At 44.7% G+C, this 22437-nt stretch overlaps 1 protein-coding gene across 1 annotated transcript in view; it reads right to left on the bottom strand.

Moving 5' to 3' along the window:
• Nucleotides 1-561: 561 nt before the first annotated feature.
• Nucleotides 562-22437, bottom strand: part of PHACTR3 (phosphatase and actin regulator 3) — a gene marked incomplete at its 5' end in the record, with an annotated part of 99649 nt that continues 77773 nt past the window's right edge. Inside the window, 5 exons of the mRNA XM_084217808.1 lie at nucleotides 562-1140; nucleotides 2538-2614; nucleotides 3833-3973; nucleotides 4812-4873; nucleotides 8812-8867. Of these exons, the coding sequence (XP_084073934.1) occupies nucleotides 1125-1140; nucleotides 2538-2614; nucleotides 3833-3973; nucleotides 4812-4873; nucleotides 8812-8867 (352 nt within the window). The 3' untranslated portion in view covers nucleotides 562-1124. The remainder of the gene's footprint in view (nucleotides 1141-2537; nucleotides 2615-3832; nucleotides 3974-4811; nucleotides 4874-8811; nucleotides 8868-22437) is intronic.

Raw genomic sequence — 22437 nt, 5'->3', positions numbered from 1 at the left:
GCACCTCAGAGTCTTGCAGAGCAATGTTGATCTTGTGAGTGGATTCACCATTTTCTTCTGTCTCATCACATGTGATTCCCAGCTATCAATGTGTTATTTTTCTCACAATTATTTTTTAGTAGCATTGAGTAAATCCTCAAGTGCTTCTCCATGTCAGGCATTATTAAAATGTCTGGCTTTACATTTTTCTCAACCAGTTCTATTTGCTCTGTTATTAGCATTTAGTAACATTTTTCTTCTTTCTGTCAAGAAAGCATTAAAACCATTTGTTTGCTAAACATCAAAGTACATTGTTACATTTCTGCCTCTGGTTGTCCAGTTTAGTAATTTGGAATAACAGTGAACCAAATTATCATTTTTAGAGGGTCAGAGCCTCAATTGGTGCAGAGTGACACCCAGCTTATGCTATTCTACCAGATGGAAAACCTTAGTTGAGATCATCCTTTTGCAGACCCTGTGTTGATGAAGAAGTCAAATGGTTTGGTGCATAATAATTATAATCTCTTCCCAATTATCCCTGGGAAAAAAAGAGCTTTAGGAAACACGTTCATTTCCTGCAATAAGTAGTCATTTAATTAAAGAACAAAAGTAACAGGAATCAAAAATGCTTGCAGCTGTGATTCTGTTAGACAGTATATAAAAAAGAATGAAATTATAATACATTAAATTAGTTTTTAGAACATGAACTTAGGTGTTTTACAAACTAATTGTGGTAAGTTCAAAATGTCTTGTCAGCGTTATACTGGATGACAGAGTGTCATGTCCATTTATGTCAGAGGCCTTGGAATGGTAAAGCCTGTACATGCACAACATCTCCTTTTCCAAGGCAGCCTGCAAACCAGTTCCACTCAGGTGGGAAAGGAGAGGAGGAGGCTCTTCCAAGTAGCTTCACTTCAGTCTTTTTCAGCAGCTTGTCCCACTCCACAGGCCAGACTCTTCTGCCTCCAGAGCTCGGGGCTGGCGTCCTGTCCCCAAGTGCTGCAGAGGCTTCACTGCAGAGTCCTTCTGTCACATCAACGTCCAGGGAGCCTGCACTGAACCCAGGGAAAGGCTTCAGTGTTCCCTGATGTGTGTTCAGCAGCAATATCAAAAAGTAAAGACAGATTCTTCTCAGAAGAAAATTTCTATGGCCTGTGAAATCTAGGAGAAATGAGAGATATTTTTCAAACCACTTTGCAATAGAATTCAATTATTTTTTTATTCAATTGTTTTATGTTAGATTAACAAAATTTTTAAAAGCTCACAGAAGGATTCATTCTGTTTAAAGGTACAGTGACAGTGCTGAAGAATTTTAGCAACTCTTAATTTTCCCTAGCACATTCCTAGCCCTGTGCCACGACTGCAGTGCAGGTACAGTCCTCAAGGCCAGTGCACCTTTATATTTCTTTGGGAATGCAATTGCAAATCCAGGTATGTAGTTAATGTGGGCTTTTTCTTTTAGTAAATGAGGCCATGTTTGATAGTCTTAGATTCTTCTTGCTCTGTAGGCTTGTTCTTTTGGCTGAGATCCATAATTAAAGCCCCAATCACATGTAATGCCCTAGCACTAATTGTAAATTGGAAGCCTGTTTACTCCTAATATCCTGAACAAATTTCAAAATCTCTCATTATCATCTACTCAAACTCCCCAGGTAGCTCCAATTAGGGAATGTATAGCTCACTGCCAGACTGAGACTGCAGCCATCCCTTTTCCCTTCCCACGTTCATTCCATCAATGCAGTGAAGCTGCTTTGCCCTTAATGATGCCTTTTTGCAAGTACCACTGCCTGTGGAATCAGCTTCTCTTATTGTTCCTCCTCTTGAAGAAGGGAAATGAATGTTTTGATCTGTGTTTAAACACAGTCCCTGTCACCAGTGCTGGACATGGAGCAGGCACTGCCCTGACCAGGATCCCAGTGGAATCTCCAATCACGTGCAGAGTGACAACAACCCAGCCCTGTTCTCTCTCCTGACCTCCTCCTGACAGGGAGTTAAGTGTCATTAAGTTACCTGGGGCTCCTTCCAATAGCAGGGGCACTGATAGGGAATACTGAAATCCCCAGGCTGAATCCTTTAGAACAAATCCAATTAGAACAAAGGCATTACCCCTGGGCGCTGGCCTGTTATGGTCAGTGCAGGTCTGTATTTCTGAGCAGGGAATTTTCAGTGTTTGTGATAAGGCTGCAGACTCAAGTACATTTAATTCAGAGATCTTTAAACAGTGTATTATGTTGTTCTACTTTAAAAAATCCTATTGTTTTATTGTTTCTGTGCTATATACTTTATTTTTTTTGTCCTATCTTTGGTGCAAGGAAGGCCGGCTGAGGGATGCTCTGGAGAATGTCTGCAGGTTTCTTGGCATGTGCTAATAAAAGACCCCCAAAAAATCAAAAAATTGGGTTCTCTTCAGGAAGAGAAATGCTCCAATTTTCTTTTAACATTAACCTCCCTTTGCATATTCTCCTACATCCAGCATGTAAGAGTGAAATCCACAGGTTCAGGAGTCAAGGAGTCAGAGTTTTTAGCAGGCAGCAGAAATAAACAGCTGGAAAACTGACCTTGTCAAATGTTTGCTCGATGCATGAACCTCCATTTCATTACTTTTGTATTCATTCAGCTCCTTCCGAATTGCTGCCTAGGAATTGAAAAGAGAAAAACATGAACAAATAATGTTGTGTTTGTGAACAAAATCCCAGACCTGCAGAGCAGAACAGTTTTCTGGAGTAGAAAAACCAAGTATTGGATATAGCAGTGCAGTCTGTGCTGGTAGAAATGCTGAATATTTGGCTTGTATGGATTGGTGACACAATACTTCTCATTTGTTACTGATTGCTGACAGGGTCTAGAAGCAATTCTGACAGAATAACACCTCAGAGCTGGTTGTCTCACATTTAATAAGATTCCAGTTAAAATTTATTAAAGATTCGGAGAAGCTGCCAAGAAATTGATCCATTTTTCAGTCACAAACACAGAGGTGCAGCTCTGACCCTGACTTCCTGATGTGTGCCACCAGTATGAGCAGAGCTGTCACTTTCTTAAAGCTGCCTTGTTAACTGAAACATGAACATTGACACAGTAAAACCAGAAAAAGTCTAATTGTAGTAAAGGTACATACAAGGAAAAGATAAAACCCTTATTCCTTTGATTACTATGGAATAGCTTATTCACCATTTTAGAGAGCTTGGGAGAGCAGCTACAGGAGTAGAAGTGCTCTGTTCCTTTTCTATGAATCCTCTAATCCCATTTGTCCCTTACTGGGGAGACACTGGGATGGAAACCAAAGTGTTTGATATCTCAGCACAAAGCCATGTTAACAGTTCTGTGTTCGCCATTTTCCAGTAATTGTCTCAGCATCCTTCTGCTCCCTGCAGCCCTGAAACTTCCCAATGTTCTGGCTGGAATCATGGTGAACTGTTCTTGCTACTCAAGCATCTAAATGTGACACTTAAATTGGGCTGTGAATCAGCTTCATGGCACGTATGTGATGAGACAGAATGAGAGTTCAGGCTGGGGAGAATGTGGGTCCAGTGCCTCCTCGAGCATTCACAGGAAACAGGAGAGGAAATTTTTGCATGTGTGGGACAAAACTTCCAGTCTGAGAATAAAGGTTAATACTCTCTTGGCTGGAAATGGTTTTGATTTGGAGCCCAAATAGTGTATCCACCTTTTTGGGTGGGTGGGTAGAAGCCTTTCAAGTACTAAATAGGCTTTTTTATGACATTAGTATGATTTCAACATAAAAAATCATGGTAAAGTTTACAGAGCTGAAATGTTGCAGAGGTTCAAGTCTGTTGAGAATGTGATGTATCATTACAAAGCAAGGAGAAAACAGAACTTTGTGGTTTGTCAGTACCTTGTCTGCTGCTGACAGTCGTGTCCATGGTTTATCTGCTCTCCTGTCGTAGTCCTGTGCTTTTGCCACTTCCACATAATCACTGAATCGAATCAGGATCTTTCTGTCTCTCAGTTCATCAACTGTAGGTCTCTGGTTAAGCTGTATTCAGAAGTTTTGTGAAATAAAACCAGGGTTAATAACAAATCAGAAAAAATGCAATATTTGCTTCTCTTTATCTTGGCTCAGTGTGCATTTACAAATATGGAAAACCACCCAAGCCTTGGAAACTCCAGGGAAATATTTCACTATTTGGAGAACAGCTAGGAGAGTAAGGATGGTTTAAATGGAGCTACAGCACAGTGCCTTTTTCATGGACATAAGAAGAAAATATTTTAACCCAGATATTGATAAAATATATTTTCAAAATGCAAAGGAATCATGATGAGTTTTTTATGATCTCTGGATAATTCTTGATGCTGGAGGATGTTCTACTACAGGCAGAGGCAGATTGTCTGTGTGAGATTCTCAGTACCAGACCCACTGTAAGAATGTCAGTCTAGCCTGAACAAGTTATCAGCATATTTGGTCTGTAATTCCATTAGGGATTTCTAAGAACAGAACAACAAGATCTCGTTCTTATTCTGAGAATATTTTAAATGCAAAAAGAAACGTACTATGGGAGGAGACCTGGTGTTCATCAGGGAGTCAGCTCTGCTACAAAGAGTGAAAAAGTCCTTTACCAGCAATGGAGCTGACAAATATGCCACAGTATCCATTTTCTGAGTAAATTTATATGTAAATATTCTACTAAATCTCATCTAGCTGAGATAAGGTAGGTATATCTATAATTGATATTACCAGACACTGCTACCAGACACTGCTGATGAGGATGCATGTTAAGGGAGATTCTGTGTAATAACAACCTCTATGGCTGGGTGATATTATAGTAATTTTGCTAAATTTCTAAAAGCTAATAGCAGGTATTGCAAGATTTTACCTTTCTTGTCAGTCTTTGCTTGATTTCCCTCCTCTCCTCCTGTTCCGTTTGATCATTTCGTTCTGCAGAGAATATAAAAAAAAAAGATGACTTTCCTCATGAGGAAGTTTGGTGTTTTCCCAGGTTCCAGGCAATACTGAGCACAGCCCAACGAGCAGCTGGTAGTTGTGTGTTTTGGTAATTCAGTGCATCTCTGGTGTGAGCTGGAGCACGGAGTCACCTCTCTGTGAGGACACCGTGCTGGTGCCAATGTCAGCTCTGAACTCCACGGGGATTTAATGAGACAGCCCCACCAACGCTCCACTCGGATAAACTTCAGAAGGAAAATCAACACACTCCATAGCTGATCAATCATCCTTTTTTACTCTCCATATTGCTGGAGCCATTCATGCTGTCAGATGCTCAGGAGTCCCTGCAGCAGCTCCAGGGAGAGCCCATTCTGTCCTCAGCCCTGCTCCCTCAGGCTGCATCACTCCTGGCACTGGCTGGCACCTTGGCTTTCCCTGACATGAGACCCCTTCCTCCTGCCAGGGTTCCTGTGCAGAGCTCTGAGCTCAGCCCCTGTCTTTGTGTGTTGTGCCTATTAACATTCCAGCCGTGAGAACTCCTACACACTGGTTCTAAAAATAGCCTGGAGTGCTGTAACACTGAGAAATAGATCCCCTGCCTTAGGAAAGGAGTTAATGGCGTTTCTATTCCCAGTACTAGCTGTTACTAAATTAAGGCGTGAGCCCGTGACCTGAACAAAGCTGCAGAGCCAGAGAAAAAGGTTTAACCATTCAGGGATTCTCTGGGTACTACTCTGAGGTTTATTATACCTCTTGCATTAGATATTTCCAGTGTTGAAGCACACACGTGATTTCTACTATGCCTCCAAAATCCACTAGCACTGCAGATGGATTTCCAAGATATTTTTAACAATGGAGCATTTTTCTCCCTGATTTTTGCACTCATTAGATGACACTGAGATGCAATCAAATCTATTTAAAATAACATAGAAGTGCACAGCTCCACCTGGCTAAGCTAGAAATGTGAATCAAATGAATTTAAAATGCTATAATGTGCTGCATTATAGTTCAGTGGCAAGGCACAAAATGTAAAGAGAACAGGTCAGCTAAAATTAGTGCTGTGTCAGGGATGAGCAGCTATTTCAGTCTGCAACGTGTAAAAAAGAGAACAGGCTTTCAAAAGTAGAGGGTATTCTGAGATATAAAGACACCTGCAAGAAGCTATTCATTCAGATTTAATTCATCCATTTTACAGTAGATATTCTTATTTTGTATTTTTTTTAAATTAAAAATAGATAATTTTCTGTGGTGTAGTGCCTTTTAAAGATATGATGTGATATGCAGTGAAAGAACTGCCCAGAGAGGCTGTGGCTGCTCCATCCCTGGAAGCCTTCAAGGCAGATTGGTCCAGTGGAAAGGATCCCTGCCCAAGGCAGAGGTTGGAACAAGATGATTTTTAAGGTCCCTTCCAACCCAAACCCTTCTGTGATTCTATGATTCTAATTCGCAAAGAAAAGCCAAAAATACACCTTTCTGATCAAAAAATACTTTTCCAAATATAAATGTGTAGTAACTTATTTCTATTCACTTGGGTTCAGTGCTTATTTCCAGCTTCAAGAAATACAAGAAATAGTTCTTTTACAAAAAAAAACACAAACAACCAAACCTGAGATTTGGTATGAAATGCTGGCAAAGGAATTCTAGAACTCAGGCATATTTACTCAGCCAGCCCAAAGAGGCTTTTCCCATCACCATCCTTCTGCCCACACAGCTCCATTCATTGCTGAGGGCTGGCTCTGTAAATCTCAGCAGAGATGCTCCCAGTGCTGAGGGGCCTGTGCAGAGCTGGAACTCATTCTGAGCATCTCCTCGGGCTCACAGTGAAGCAGGGACTGCACAGTGGGGTTCAAGAGATGCCTTCTTGGCTCTGAGTTCATCTTTCTGTTCAGCAAGGACACATCTGACACCTGGGCTCTGATTTTAGTTCATTTGCTTTTCATGCTTGGTGGGAAGCCAGCAGACTTTCTATAGTTAAAGGACTTGGAAAATCAACAAAATTGTAAGAAAGTGCTGGCTTTAAGTTAGCTTTTTAAGTATTACTTTTATCTTAGAAACAACTCCCTGAAGGAGATAAGAAATTACTTTTTGAAATTTTGCTGAGATTTGCTTTAAATTGACAGTAGTTGTACTTTGCAATATGCTTTACTTTTTTTTTACCAGAGTTGTACAAATGTGAATTCTGAGTCCATAAAAGAACTTCTGTCAGCAGTACCAATTATGAACATTGAAGATGGTGGGAAATGCACAATTTAAAATTGCACAAACCCTTATTACACCTGGAGGAGGTTGTGGGGATTTCACTGAAGGGCTTTTATACTGCTACAGCTATACAGGATACTCAGCTTTTATTATAATGGCAGAGGTGAATAAAATGGAAGTGGTTCTGATCCCAGCTGAACCTGTATAAAGCCTGAGCAACTCAACAGAAGTCAATAAATTTGCTCCATGCTGGGATCTCTTTAAATGAGATACAAATCTAGACCAGTATGTTTAGCTGGTATTCAGGAAGTATCTTAATTCTGCTTTATCTTCTTTCTGCTTCATCTCTCTCTAAGCTCATTATATGAATGTATTCAAACTTTTTTATTATTAAAACTGGTCAGCTAACCCAGATTAAGGATGTAACCAGCACACTTCAAAAAAGTAAACATAAAGGAACAGATTTTTTCAGTGGAGATCAGCTTTCCCTCAGCCAGGAAAAAAACCCAAAGAAACAGATTTTCAGAGATTTTGGTTACTGACTCTTGAAAATCTGTCTCCACATAGTTCAGAATCTTGGGTTACAACATTTTTCTGCCTCTCTGGTAAATGACAGGGGAAGTTGGCCAAGTTCACCCACCCATGTTGAAAAGAGGGTTTCCTTTTCTCCTCAAGCTGTGCACATGCAAAATAGAGCTCATTTTACTGTGTGTGATCTGTGCATTGGAACTGTACAGAAAACACTGTTAAACACTGCTAACTGTACAGAAAACACTGTGGAACCCCTTTGTGTAAAAACTGAAATGAAATCCCAAATAACTTCAATGGCAAGAGCATAAGGTTTTTCCCTAGAAATCACTAAGAAAGTTTTGAGATACAAAATTTTAGGTAATGCAATGCTGATGACTTTTTCCTAGTGAATTACAATCTCATGATTAAATACAAATCTAACAGTGTGGCCAGCACTGCTTGTGTGATCGATTTCTGTGGCTTTTTGTTTTATGCTTGTTTAATGAGAACCTATAGTTCACATCACTCTGGGTTTTGCCTCTCGGCATTAAAGAGACTAAATAGCAGATGGATTTCCCCTTTTGAGATCCATAGTGGAGACAATTTCAAAGCTGTCTCTCACCTTCCCCTAATTCAGCAGGTGTAAGGGAAGGGATTATGTTCATCACTTGTTTGATCCCTTGGAAACACTTAGGAAAAGAATTGCAAGTTTTGCCTTGTGAATTTGAGAGATGCTGAGAACACTCCCCTGTGGCAGCGCCTGTAACAAGCCTGGGACTGTCCCTCTAATAATTCTGGGATCTCTGGTATCTGATCTTGGACTTGGAAGATCTCCAGTGACATGAGCAAATAGACCTGGACAGAATCACATCCCTGCAAGGATGCTTCCCCCAGCCACTCTATTGACAGTGCTATTCAGTGTTTGCCCTGAAAATCCATGTCTTGAAAAATGTCACTCCAATTCTCATGGCACTGTGACACTTGGATTGTATTCCCCTCTTGGACACCAGTAACAGTAGAATCAGAATGAAAATTATTTGAAAGCCTGAACCTGAATGGTTCTTTTTGTCCTCAAATAGCAAGTCTTTGTGAAAAATTAAAACTTTTAAAATGCTCCCAGTGAAACAATATGTTCAAAATAATTCAAAATAATATGTTCTGGAAATGCAAACACTAATTTCAACAGACATCTATAAAATACTTTAGGAAAAAAAAGTACTCACGTTTCAGTATATTCCTTCTTTCTAGCTCCTCAACAGCGGGTCTTTGGCTGAGTCGCCTGCGGAAAAACACCAAAATCACATTTTGTACCATGCCTGTTCTTTGGAAAGTCTGTCGAATTCTGACTTCTGGTTGGTGTTTTCCTCAGGAGGGGACTAGAAAATCTCTCTGCAGGACTTGTAAAGAAGAAAAAAAAAAAAAAAAGAATCCTGGCAGAGAATTCTTTCTTATATTATTTTTCCCAAATGCCAGGAACGCAGGTAAAAGTTCTCCTCTAGTTTTCTCTGCTGTCAGTGAAATGCTTCCTCGGAACCTGCATCCTTTTCATCACACTTCCAGACAGTCAGCTGGAACCAGCACTCTCCAGAGGTAAAAATCACTCTCAAGGTGGTTATCAAAGGAGTTTCACAGAGATCTTCTGCCTCTATCACTGCTTCACCTTTACTGCCTTCACCTTTTAATCACACACAGCAGCGCATTTCCTTCTCTACTCACACCAGCGTCCTGACAAGGGGCAGACTGGGCAGAAATAAAGCTTCCCTGTGATTTTCATCCAGCAGCCCGATGCCCCAGCTCTGCTCCTGCCTGCTGAGTGCAATTCGTGTGCTGCTCACAGCCCGGCTGTCTGCACGGAGTGTCTTGGTTCCACCTCCCCTTTTCAGTAGTGCTGCCTCAGGATTGACTCTTCCAATCATATGATCGGTGCCACAGCGATTTTATTGCGCATACTAAATGAGACTCCCCCACGAGGCACGGGGATATCTGCAGAGGATCTCAGGTAATCGGAGCCCTCCCCTAGGCAGGCACACACACACACACACAGAGACACTCACAGACACACACACACACACACAGACACAGACACACACACAGGCTGCATCTGCTGGCTTTCATGTCAGAATGCAGCCAGCAGATCGGAAAGAGCTCCCGATGCTTCCTGGCCTGCGTTCTGGCAGCGCTGAGGATTCTCATCGCCTGCCCCCAGCAGATGTTGCCAAGCCAGAGATGAAGTTACAGACACAAAGAAACACTCAGAGCAGGGACCACACTGCAGTTGTTCCTCTGCTGGGTATATAAATGAATAATTATAAAGCCATGCTGTAGCAGGATCTACATTTTATCAAATATGGGAAAATGAAGTAATTATTAACACACTGCAAAAAAAACAAACCCAGTAAAATCACCTAATTCTAATTTTTCCTCGTTTTGTAAGCCCCACCCAATATACCTTCCAAATCTCTGTGGTCATGTTATCAGACCAACAACTCCTCACCCTTTTTAAATTAAAAGTCTCTGGAAAAACTCTCATCTTTGGCAACGGGAAGCACCACAACTACTGCACCAAATTCATACCAACAGAAAACTTAGATAGATGAGCTCTTATGCAGAAACACCTACAGCCTAACTCTCATTCTCCCCTCCTAATGCTTTCTATCACCTAAGGCTTTTCTCCTGACCTCTGGGTCAGATACTCCAGTAGGAGAAGTTGCAATAATCCCAACTGAAACAGGAATGATGCTGAAACTAAAGGCATTAAACATGTATTTTTATTTCCTGCTACCCTTGGACTCCTCCTTGCATGTCTCGGAAATTACACAAGTCTGGCTAGGTTTTATTTGAAACAGATAAAGTGCATTTTGTAATATAAATCAGGGAAGAATGCCTTACTTGGAGAGCTCCTCTGCAAAGGAAAGGTCCACCCGACCTGCTGCTCATTTGCTTCTCTTAGCCGTTCTCAATTACAGCCCTGCCATGTGAGATTGATAGATTCTCCCAAATCTTTACATTAGATTTCAGAGGCCCCTTTTAAACTGGGAGATTTAAAGCCTAACAGGATAATTTGAGCAGCATGAGTATGAAAATGTATATGAACATTCTGTGATTCTGTGTGAATGCTTTGTATTTATATATAATATGTATGACAGTTGATTATTTAAACCCCATTTCCCTTTTGGCTTTGATAAATACATGTAAGTGCCCATTTTTCTGTGCACACCCTCAGCTTCACCCCCAGCAGAAGGAAAAGGTGCAGACAGACACAGGACTATGTACACATGAGAGCATTGCAGGGGTTTATCCTGGGCTTTTCAGAGATACAGACCACACTTCCAAAGTTTGCGTCACAGTCACAAGACACGGACTTTGGTTAAAAATAAATTTCTGACAGGGTTTCAGGAAGGTGGGGATAGAGTGAAAACACCAAGTACAGGGAGAGTCACAATCAAAGGAGAAGTGGCAAAAACCTCTGACAATGTTGTTATCAAGGTCTGGGGACATTTCAGGTCTATTTGTTATTTCTGCTGTTCAAGAGAAGCCTCTCTGTGCCCAGAAACAACTTTCACTTCCTTCCTGAGCTGCTGTGGGGTGGCTGGGCCTGGGGAGCTGCTGAAGGTGAAGGGCTCCAGGTGCCCTGACAGCGATGGGGCTGGAGCAGAGCCTGGAGTCACACAGCTCAGCTGAGCTCAGGGTGACTCGGGGCTCCAGACCCCCTTTCTGCAGGACTGTACTGCAGGCACGCAGCTTGTGGGCATTGGGATGTGTGTGGCAGACAGTTTGTGGGGATTGGCATGGGGCTGTGTGTGACACAGTTTGTGGGCACTGGGATGTGCACGGCACACAGTCTGTGGGCATTGGGATGGGGCTGTGTGTGACACAGTTTTATTCATTGACACGGGGCTGTGTGTGACACAGCTTGTGGGCATTGGGATGTGTGTGGCAGACAGTTTGTGGGCACTGGGATGGGGATGTGTGTGGCACACAGTTTTTAGTCACTAGGATGGGGCTGTGGCAGAGCCCCATCACCAATGGACACAGCTGTGAAAAACAGGTGAGCAGCATTGACAGCAACGAGCCATGGAGTGCCCAGGGGCACTGGCCAACCACAAAGGGAGCAGAGGGCACACAGGTGCCATGCATTAACATGAGGGGTATAAAAGGGTGGGCTAAAGCATAAGAAGGGCAGATACTTGCAGCCTTCTGATGTGGTATGGTGTTGCTCTGTACAGGTTGAGGTCCTCTGAAATTTTGTGGGGATGCTCTGGGTATTGTGGCCATCTCAACTGTGATGCTTTACCCCTCGTGAGGTGACTCCGCTGCCTGGTCTGGTCACCCCTCGGAGCGAGACCCCCGTGGCTGCTGCAGGGCAGAGCCCGCCCTGCCCGAGCTGCTCTGTGAGGGCCCCTCAGCGGGGTCCGGCGGCCCCAGGAACGCCTGCAGGGCCCACCTGCCGCCAGCCAGAGGGAGACGAGCACACATCTTCTGAGGGCTCCTGGCAGAGCACAGGTCACCCCTGGCAAAACCCACACCCCTCCTGAAGGAGCTTTAATGTGAGAAACCATCTTGGGTGAGTTTGTGTCTCCGCTCAGGTGAGCGGGCCTGTGCGCGCTGCAGGCTCCGAGCAACAGGTGCTCTGTTCTGGATGTTTATTTTGTTTTCCCTGAAGCTGGTAGCTGTGAAATCCTGTCTCTGGCAGAAGCAGAAGCACCCCCTGTGTGCAGGGCTCAGTGAGTTTCCTCAGAAGGGACTGTCCATCCCTGGGGGAGCCACGGCCTCGGGAATGCTGCCACACATCAGGGACGCCAGGCCTGGGGACACCATGGCCCCGCTCCCCTCACACCATGGGGAGCACAGCCACAACTGGGCACGGAGAGACTGAGGAGCCAGACAGGATGCTCAAATCTCATATTTAAAGGAAACAAACTCCAGCTGAATAACAATTACCAGCAGACTGCAGAGCAGGGGAGAATCACTCTGGTGTGAGGCTCTGGAGGATGAAGCACACACCTGCCATGAAGGAGCCCTTGCGAAGGCTGAGCCCTCAGTAATTATGGATGGTCCCTACGGGCTTTGCAGAGAGAGGATTTTGTATGAGGCAGGTGCAGGTGATTTTTGAATCAGTCTCCTGACTCATTTCCTGTGGATCCAGTGAAGTCCCTGCCCCTGGCTGAGGAGGGCTCACCCGGGGCCAGCCTGGCTCCTGTGCTGCCCAGCAGCCATGGCTGGAGGTGCCATCCGAAGGCCTGAGGTGGACAGGAGGCTCCAGCACTACTGCAACACAGCATGGTCGTGGCTGGGTGAGTCTTGTGCTTTTCATTTCTGTTCTTTTTTTTCACTCAGGGACTCACAGCCCCACGTGGACTCACCTCAGCAAGGTGACTGTGAGCTCCATGGGGAGCACTCACATAGTCCACCACTTCTGTTGTGTGACAGTAACGATTTCCTTTCAGCTGATTTGGGTATCTATTTCTTGCCTCTGGGAAAAACAGCCAATTAATGCTCTTCTGGTCTAGGGTGTTATGAAAACCTAGGTTTGGGTATTTCTGTGCTGCCTGGTGAGGCAGAGCCTCCCTCTGAGCACCACTGGGGCCGGCTCCTTTGGGGAAGATCTTGAACCTTTCTTGAAAATGCTGCAGTTACTTGCAGGCTGCTCCTACCTCTGTCCAGCTTCCCCCAGCGTCAGTGGAATTGCCATGGTCTCATATGAGGATTGCTCAGTTCAGGATTTTGCTTCCCTGTTAGTTAAACCAAGGGATGCCAAGAGCAGCAGTGAGCTGGACTGGCAGCATCTCAGAGGTGACTGCAGCTGCCTCTGGGAAACTGAGCACAACTGGAGGCACCAGAGTCATTGTGCTGTAAGTGGTGTCTGGGTACAGTTCAAAGATTGCTGCACATCTGTCAGAGATGCTCCAAGTTTGGACAGACACCAACATTTCCTCATAATACTAGTCACCCTAAGTGTGTGGGGGCAAAAGAGAATGGACACATAGTATTTTATGTGCAGCTCTTTCTTATGTTCAGAAAAATTGCAAAGATTTTGTGTTACCATTGTTCTGCGCAAAGCGAGCATAAACCTTCAAGCAGCAGGTATTCTTCAGTAGTTTGAAGCTTGGAAATGTTCTGGGTATATTTTTAGGCTACCTTTAGAATGTTTTCTCCAGTAATTTGGGTTCAGAGAGATAACACGTATGTATTTATTATAATCTCTAAAAAGCCAAAGACTTTGCTTGTTCCCATGTTCTCCCAGTGTTCCTCCTGTGGGTGAGAGGAGCAGGTCATTGCAAGTTAGCTCAGTTACCTGTGGCTCTCCCCAGAACACCCTGCAGGTACAGCCAGCTGGGTCTCAAGGCAGCTCAGTGCTCAGTTTGCACATGGCCTCGAGGTATTTGTTTTCCCAAGGTGCACATGGGAATCCTGGGACATCCATGAGCTCCCTCTGCTCTCAAGAGGGGCAGGGGAGCTGTGGTGTCTGGCTTATTCCCTTGGTGAACATGTGTGGTATATAATTGCAGCAAAACAGGCTTCCCTCTTCCCATCAGAGTTCCTGCCAGGATCCTGCTGGACACGAGCACAAGTGCAGATGTGGATTTGGAGTGTGGGGAAAGCCACAAATGGCTCATCCCCTCTGGAGCAAGGTCACGTTTGTGAAGGCAGCTACTCGCACATGTGCCTCTGACTGCTGATCAGAGATCAATATTTGCTTCACACTGCCAGATTGTCTCCTTCTCATTGAAGGGGGTGAATGCCTTGGGAGCACTGTTACACAAGGAATGATCATATTGGACAGTTACAGGTGACTGAGTGCTCAGCAGGCTGAGGATCAGCATGTCACCAGCACCCAGGGCTGCTGTCAGACATCAATGCATCAATGTGTCCTGGGAGGAGGAGCTGCTGCCCCATCCTCTGCCCTCACAGTTACCCTCAGCAGGGTCTGCATTGTCCTTTGTGGGAGCTGCATCCCAGCAAAGCCACAGCAGGCTGAGGGCTTGCAGCTGTGGGCACAGGATGGCTGATGAGAGGCAAATTTGGGACAGGTACAGCCCCCCTATGTGCATATGGGGCTGTGCTGACTTTCCACACCTCAGACACTCTTCCTTTCTAGTCCTCTCCTCTCCTCTGATTAGTCTGCATCTCACCTCCCTGGCAGACTCAAGGAAGCATTCAAGCAGAATCCAGTAAAAAACAGCTCAGGTTTCTGTGGTTCCTTATCTGTCCCCAAAATGTGTTCCTGTTTCCCAAATATATTTTTTTCATAGACTCTGTTGCACAGTAGCTGTGTATATGATTGCCACAAAACTGAATTTCTTTTGGATTTGTAGCTGAAGCCAAAAGTTCCACTTTGGAATCCTGTTGCTGGTGTTAGTAAGATCCATGTGATTCTGATGATCCTCTCCAAAGGGAGGAGTGAACTGGGTAGACTTGGACACGTGCATGTGCCTGTGGACCCTGCGCTGACAAGGGAGCAATCAATCCAGCCATCAGTAAATGAGCTGTAGCCAGCAGCAACTGCATTGATTGTTCCTCATGTCAGGTGGTTTTGCAGATGAATTGGGAAGGGAGGTGGTGGGAAGGATCCCTCTCACAGCCCAGGCAAAGGGAGGAGAAATGGGAGTGCCCTGGTTTTGCTTCTCATAAAGCTTCTTGTGTCTGCTGCCCATCAGGAGGCAGAGGCTCTGCCTCTTAAATAGGCAGCTCTGTTGCCAGAACATCATGTTCAATTCAACAAGAAGTTTATTTTCATCCTTCCTATAAGTAGCTGTGAAGAGGATGTGTGCCAGGGCTTTGAGTCACCCACGCACTGCTCTGTGCCTGCTTGCAATGTACAATTATGGGTAGTAGTAAATCTGTGGTGGGAGGGACTTCTCTGTTACTGTCTGTACAAAATTAGAAGGCAGACACTGAGACACAACTTGTTTTTACCCCAAGGTAATTCTGGATCATGTAAAAAGTGGGAACTGATGTGCCAGCATTTCCCGTAACAGGAAAACATATCATAGAATCAGGATAGTTTGAGGTAGAAAGAACCTTTAAAGGCATCTTGTCCAACGCCCCTGCGATGAGCAGGGACATCTTCAAGTAGATCAGGTTGTTCAGAGCCTCATCCAACCTGACACTGAATGTTTCTAGGAATGGGCCATCCACCACCTCTCTGAGTAACCTGTTCTAGTGTTTTACCACCCTCACTGTAAAAATATTCTTTCTCTCATCTAATCTAACCCAACCTTTCTTCAGTCTAAAACCATTCCCCCCGACCTATCACTATCTGCCCATGTAAGAGGCTCTGCCTCTTTTTATATAACCCTCTTTAATCCCTGGAAGGCCCCAGCATTGTCTCCTTAGAAGCTTCTTGTCCCTAGGCTGAGCAACCCCAAAGTAGAGATTCTCCAGCCCTTGTAGTATCATCTTAAGAGCAGTTGCTGAACTTCTCTGGTAGTAGGGAGCTAAGAACAGTGTGAAAAGGGTCAGCTGGTCTGGTAAATGCTGTGAGTTGCATTCTTTAAAGTTCCCTGACATTTGTGTCTCTGTGCCATCATGTACTATTTTTTTCATCCAAATAAGAAAACTGCAGATAAACACAGAGGCTATAAATGTTGCCTTAATTACATGTGTTATTTATTTGTTTGGCCCTTAGTTCTGTCTGGATTTTCAAAGCTGCAAATCAGCATGAGTTCAGTTAATTATGTTGTCACTCATCTACCAGGCAATTACAGTTGTCCATCATTATCATTTCTGTGATAGGAGGCCTGCAAAGGGTTCAGATTTCAGCTGAAATAGAAACCACACACTTACCCAGCATGACCCTTGTGTCACAACCCATGTCCCTGGCGGACCTGCCCTGTGACAGGTTTGTTATTGCACAGGGCTGTGAGCACTGTGTGGGCTGAAACAACAACACAGCCAGGATCTAACTGTGTCAGAGGATTCAGGTGGAGAAGGTTTGAGGGTAATCACCGTTCTCACCACCTGTGAAAGCCCTGCTGCATTTGACCTTTGGGTGTCTAATTTCCCAAGGTGTGAGGAAGAAGGGCCAGGCACAGCTGGGAGCAGATCAGGGCCCAGTCCAAAGCCCTGCCCCAAAGCTCAGTGCAGCTGCTGAGCATCCTCCCCCCCACCTTCATCAGGCTTTTGCTTTCATACTTCTCTCCACACTCGGATGAGGACTCTTGGAGGATGCTGTTGCACGTTGTGGGACCAATGTAAAATAACAGCTTTAAATTTCATCTGAGTTATTAGTTAATATGCAAGAGCTAGCATGCTGGCATGGGGTTTAAATGTAATAACTGCTTATTTCAGAGCAGCAGATTCCTCATCTCCCTTCCACCTGCTTTCCCACTCTGTGGTTTAACAGAGCTTCTGGAGAGTGGGTCTGTCCTGTTTGTGATAGAATTACAATATCTAGTTATTTGGGTGACAGAAGTGCAATGGGTTGTTCAGCCAAAGATATTCCCTGTCTGTAGTTTGATGAGTGTCTTGTTCAGCAGCAATGTTAGTGTGAGCAGCACTGTTCTCATCAACAGCAGCTTGTTCTCACTTCTGCTCTGCCTTGCAGCTGGGCAAAGAGCTGGTTTGGGGAATATTTTCAAGCTAAAAATAGCTCAGCAAGGCAAAGTCCTGAAAGAACATACTCTTCAAATAACAGAGTGAGTGGTGCAGCTCCCAGTGCCCCTCCTCTGCTGAAGGCCTCAGCCTGGGTATAAAATGGGTACTGGAGGGTCTTCCAGGGAAAACCAAGTGCTGAGTATGACCTGGTCACATTGTGCAGGTCACTGAAAATAGTTAAGAACATTTCATTGTAAAGCAGGCGATTTTCTTTCTTTTTTTCCCCCCTTTCTTTTCTCTCTTGAAACAGGAATGGAGCTCTGTGTTCCTACAGAACAAAAAAGCAATGCTACATATCTACTGCTGAAGTGATACTAAAATCTACTCTGATAGCAACTGCATGAGCAGCAGGAGGGAGTCTGAAATAAGCAGCAGACAGAGGCAAATCTCAGCCCAGTGGAGGGGACTGCCACTGACCTGAGACTTTCCTGTTCTAGTGACAGTTGCATACTCCTGGGTGCTTACTGGGTTATGATAAAAAAATAAGAAAAGGGGGAAAAGGTAAGAAAAGAAAAAAGCTAGGTTTTGACTTCACTGTCTGAACAATCCCTAATGCAATGTTTGTGCCTGTTCTCTTCCAGGGAGGCTAGGGCTGGCTTGTCAGCCACCTTTGTGCCCTGTACAAAATGAAATGTCTGTAGGCTCATGACTCAATTTCCTGGGAAGCCAGGAGTGCAATTCCAGCCATGGCAGCCAGTGAGGACAGGGACAGGATGACAGGGAGTCATGTCAGTTCTGTCTGTAGTTCCAGCTCTGTTTCACAGGGCACCAAACAGAGATATTGTCTGTGGAAGGAAGTGTCCCAGTGTGTCCTGGCCTCAGCTGGGATGCTCAGGGCTGCACTAAGATCCTGCAGTACTGTGCACTTAATCCATAAACAGTTTCCCTTTCCCCTACAACAGATGCCACTGCAATGTGCAGCTGTGGGATTTGGGTCACTGGAAGAAACCACAGCTGGATTTGCAGAAAGCAGACAAAGTATTGGTGTGTGTGGGCTGGCAGCTGTGTGTCAATTCTCCTCCCCCCCCCCCCCCACCAGATGCAAAAGGATTTGAGAGTGGCCCTTCTTGCCATGGGTGTGAGCTGCTGGGAATTTCCCCATGAGGTGTGAGGTCTGAAGAACATCCTTCCCTGTCACCTGGAGGTGCATACCAAGGACCCTTTGGCAATCTGCAAAGTCTGGGAGGTGACAAATAAACCTCTGCAAGGTGGCTTTGCAGTGAAGATTTACCCCAGAGCTGGGGGTATGGAGCTGTGAAACTCCTAACCCAGCAGCTCCAGGCAGGAGGGGGCATGCTGTGGCACTTTTTGCAAACCCTTTGTAGTGTCAGGCTTGATGCCAAGGAGCAGCTTTCTGAATTACTGAAGTAAATCAAGGCAAATGCAGCACTCTCCTACTGCTTTGTGTAATCCCTGAAGCAAAAGCCTAAATGACAGCAGTTTGAGGAGCTGCAGCTGCTGCTGGGACAGCCAGACCCTGCTGGGAGCTGTGTGTGGCTGCACAGCTGCTCCCAGGCTACAGAAACCTCGCTGGGAATGCTCCCCTGGCAAGGCAGCACCTTCCAGTTCTCGCCTGTCACTCACCCACACAGCCTCTCCAAGGATGGGGTATCCCTGCCTGCAGACAGCATTTCACCATCTGCTGTACTAGTTTCTGTTCCTCTCGTGCACACTATTGCTGGCCCAGCATTTTCCAGGACAGTCAGACCAGCAGCTTGGCCTCACACTGTCACTGTGGCCACAGCCACACCAGCCTTTGCCCGCAGCAGGCTCTGAATCCTGCTCTTTATTGCACTCTTATTTGCTTTTAATAATTTCGCTTCTTTCAAATTGTCTCTTGAGGTTAACTGTTGGTTTTTCAAGACAAAGTGTTCCTGCTCTCAGTGCAGAGTGAAATGAGAAATTCCACTGACAGCTCAAAGATGTGGACCAAAAAGTCTGTAGGAGTGTGTGTCCCCTGGTCTCAATAATCATCAATTTTGTAGTTCTTTCACCAGCAGCTCTCACAGTGCTCTGCAAAGCTGGTCTATGTGGTTATATCTGTTGTACAGATTAGGAGAATGTGGCAAACTGTCCTGTCTGAAAAACCAGATTTGCAGCCCCTCTGGGAATTTATTAACTTCCGTGCAAGTGGTATTTCAGTAATTCTGTTCTCTTTTGTTTTTCAAATTGGACAGAGTGAGGAGTATGACTTGTCACTTGATGCCACTGTGACACTGAGCACTGCAGACAGGCTAACTTACAGGAAAATATAGGCAGGATTTGAGTTTTAAAATGTCTTCCTCATATTCTGCCTGCTCTTCCCCAGAGCCTTCTGGGATCCTCCTTAACTATGTTTAGGATACTGTGTTTAGCTATGGTCACGAAAATCCAAATAGAATTTGCTGGCAAATTTCACATAGAACAGAATATTCTGATCTTCTGAAAACTGAATAAAATGTAAGAATTCAATTATGTAACATCATGTTTGGAAGTTACAGCCGTGATTTGTTGTGGTACAACACGAACTGTCACTGCCAAAGCTCAAGGCTGCCACGCAAAACCTTTGGGAGTGCTCTCAGGAAAGGTCCCCTGGTAGCACCTCCGTGATTGTCCTCAGAATTGTTCCCTGCCTGAGGATGGACTGCAGGTGGGGAAGGGCAGGCAGAGCTGTGGGAACTGGCAGTGGCTCCCAGAGCTCAGACAGGTCCTGGCTCTGTGCACACACCTCCCTCAGAGCCATTTTCCTGCCTTTTGCAGCTGCTCCTGTCCCTGCAGCTGGTGCTCAGCAAGTCCCAGCATTGCAGTGCTGGGCCTCTCCCCCACCAAAACTCCCTGCTGACCCCGAGCCTCCTGCTCCCATCACCCCTGGACCTGAGCTTGGCATTTCCACACACATAATTCATTCCCTGTTACCTTTTCCTTCATGGTGTAAACAGGCTGATAAAGGGATTTCTGTAAGCTTAACTGCCCAACGCCCCTAAATAAAACGTCCCTTACCACATCAGTGCTGGTTTGTTTAACCTTCTCTCGAGAAGGAGGATTTTTCCCCAGCTGGGTGGTATTTGGAAGTGCTGCAGCCACTCCCGGTGATGATTATAACAAGGCTGCAGTGTAGCCTGGCCAGAATATGGCTTTTGCAGACACCCTCAAATTAGGCTGATCTCTGTGCAACAGGCCAGCTGCTTTCTGCAGAGACTGCTGAGAGGGCCTGGCTTTAATTTTTTTAACATAATTTCTGAGAAACTAATGAAGTATTAATTCATTCAGAATTTAATTTGTTTAATGAATATGATCATCTCAAGCAAATGACACTGGTGGTTCATCTGTGAGCCATATAGTCTTGGTTTTGACAGGTTTTTTCCTGCAGTGAGGCACTCAGGTTTTATCCTGTTCTTTGTTTCTTGCCTGTATTCTGTATAGCTTTATGAAAGCAAAGTTACTGACACATCTTTGCAGAACAATGGACTAACCAGATTGCAGTATTTGTTTCTAATGTGATTTAAGACTCAGATTTTGTTAGCCGGCTGGTTCTTGTTTCCCAGTGGCCTTGATGTCCTCTGCATAAGTGGACTTTCAACAGGAGGAGGCCCTCAACCTCCATTTCTTCTTAATTTCACTGGATAAAACCATGAGCATGGATTGATAAAGCTGGGAGTGCTTGGTTTTGTTTGTTTGTTTTCTGGTGTGTTGTATGTGAGAGCTAAAGGAAAAGACAGAAAATAAGAGTGTTTTCCAGAAAAAAAAAAACCACTCTCTAGAGTCTGGGGGGGTCAAGGAAGTGTGCTGCCTACTTGGATGAGTTAATTATCCTGAAAAACAGATACTGAAGGGAGCTTGCAATACTCTGGCTGACTCAAGAAGCTCCCAAGACCTGGTTACACAGCTGCATCTTTCCAGCTGGGCACAGGCAATGGAGTCAGAGAGACTTAGCTAGAGCCACATTTTAATAATTGATACAATTGCACATCATCTATTGAGGAAAATCAGTGACCTTCTGTTCTGACCTGTTTTCTCTCCTTCCCCCACTTCCTGTTTTCTAAATATTTATTTCTTTCATTTTTCTCCCCCTCCCCCTCACCTTCTCTGAAGTTATTTCAAAAACACAGGAACTGTGCTAGACTGACCCAGTTTTCCATATGAAAGCAGCAAGCCCAAGCCTGGGATTCCTCGAGGAATTGAGATCCTGAATGAACCAGACTACAGAAGTTGTGCTCAGAGCAGCAGGAGGAGGGAACTGTAGTAACTCACAGAATTTGGTGAACCAGAAACTGCAGAGTATGAATTACAGTTTCCTTGGATCACATGTGCTGAGACACAGTTGTCTTGGAGGAGAGCCCAAAAATATGATCAAGTTCTTCATGGGAAAGCACAGGTGATTCATCTGAGAACCCTCCTCATAAAGCAGGGATAGCTCAGTGCTGTGCCCCAGGGACAGTGTGTGCAGCTGTGGCTCTGCACATTAAGGAGCTTTTTCTTCTCCAAACCAAGCCACATTTCAGATTTTGTGGGAGAACTGACCATTTAGGTATTCTGGAGGCAGTCCACTGCAACAATCATGGTGACACTCATTGATATCCAGTCTGCCTATTAATTTGATTAGGTTGAAAAGGCAAGTGGGAGGAGAACCAACACAATATCCAAACTTTACCCCTCTCTTTTGTCCTCAAATGCTTTGAAGTGGCACATCTGAAATGGATGTGTTAAAAAAAAAGCAGCCAAACCTCTTTCTGGCAGAGACTGTGCTTATACAGTTCACAGCCTTTCAGATACACACTGTCCATCCCATCTGGCTTCTGTTCCAACTAACTGAAGTGAGTGCTTGGCTTTAAGTGCAGAAAACATTTTTCCTGAATTTCATTAATAGATCTAACCCAAAAAACCATAATCCTAAATCCTCTCAGTGACACAGTGACCATGCCTATGCAAAGTGAGGGCTGGCACTGTGAATGCCTGAATCCCTCCCTGCCCAATCCTTGGGTTATCAGGGGCTCACAAGTGTTACAGCACCTTGTTCTGGTCAGCTTTTCATCCCACAACAGCACAAATCACTGTGACAACAAGAGCAGCTTACTTTGGTTTCCATCGATTAAGCTCTGCAAATTAAATTAAAGTAATTTCTTTCTGTAATTACTTTTACTGCAGACCCACACAAGCTCAAGGACCTGAATCATAATCCAGTGTAAGGTGAAGCATTACAGAGCATTACTGGCATTTTATGCATTTCCTCTTTGCTTTATGACTGCTTGTCTCACCACAGGGGTTGAGCCCAG

Source organism: Fringilla coelebs (genome assembly GCF_963513975.1).
Source record: "Fringilla coelebs genome assembly, chromosome: 18".
Taxonomy (NCBI): Eukaryota; Metazoa; Chordata; class Aves; order Passeriformes; family Fringillidae; genus Fringilla; species Fringilla coelebs.
This window is presented reverse-complemented; position numbering and strand designations above follow the sequence as displayed.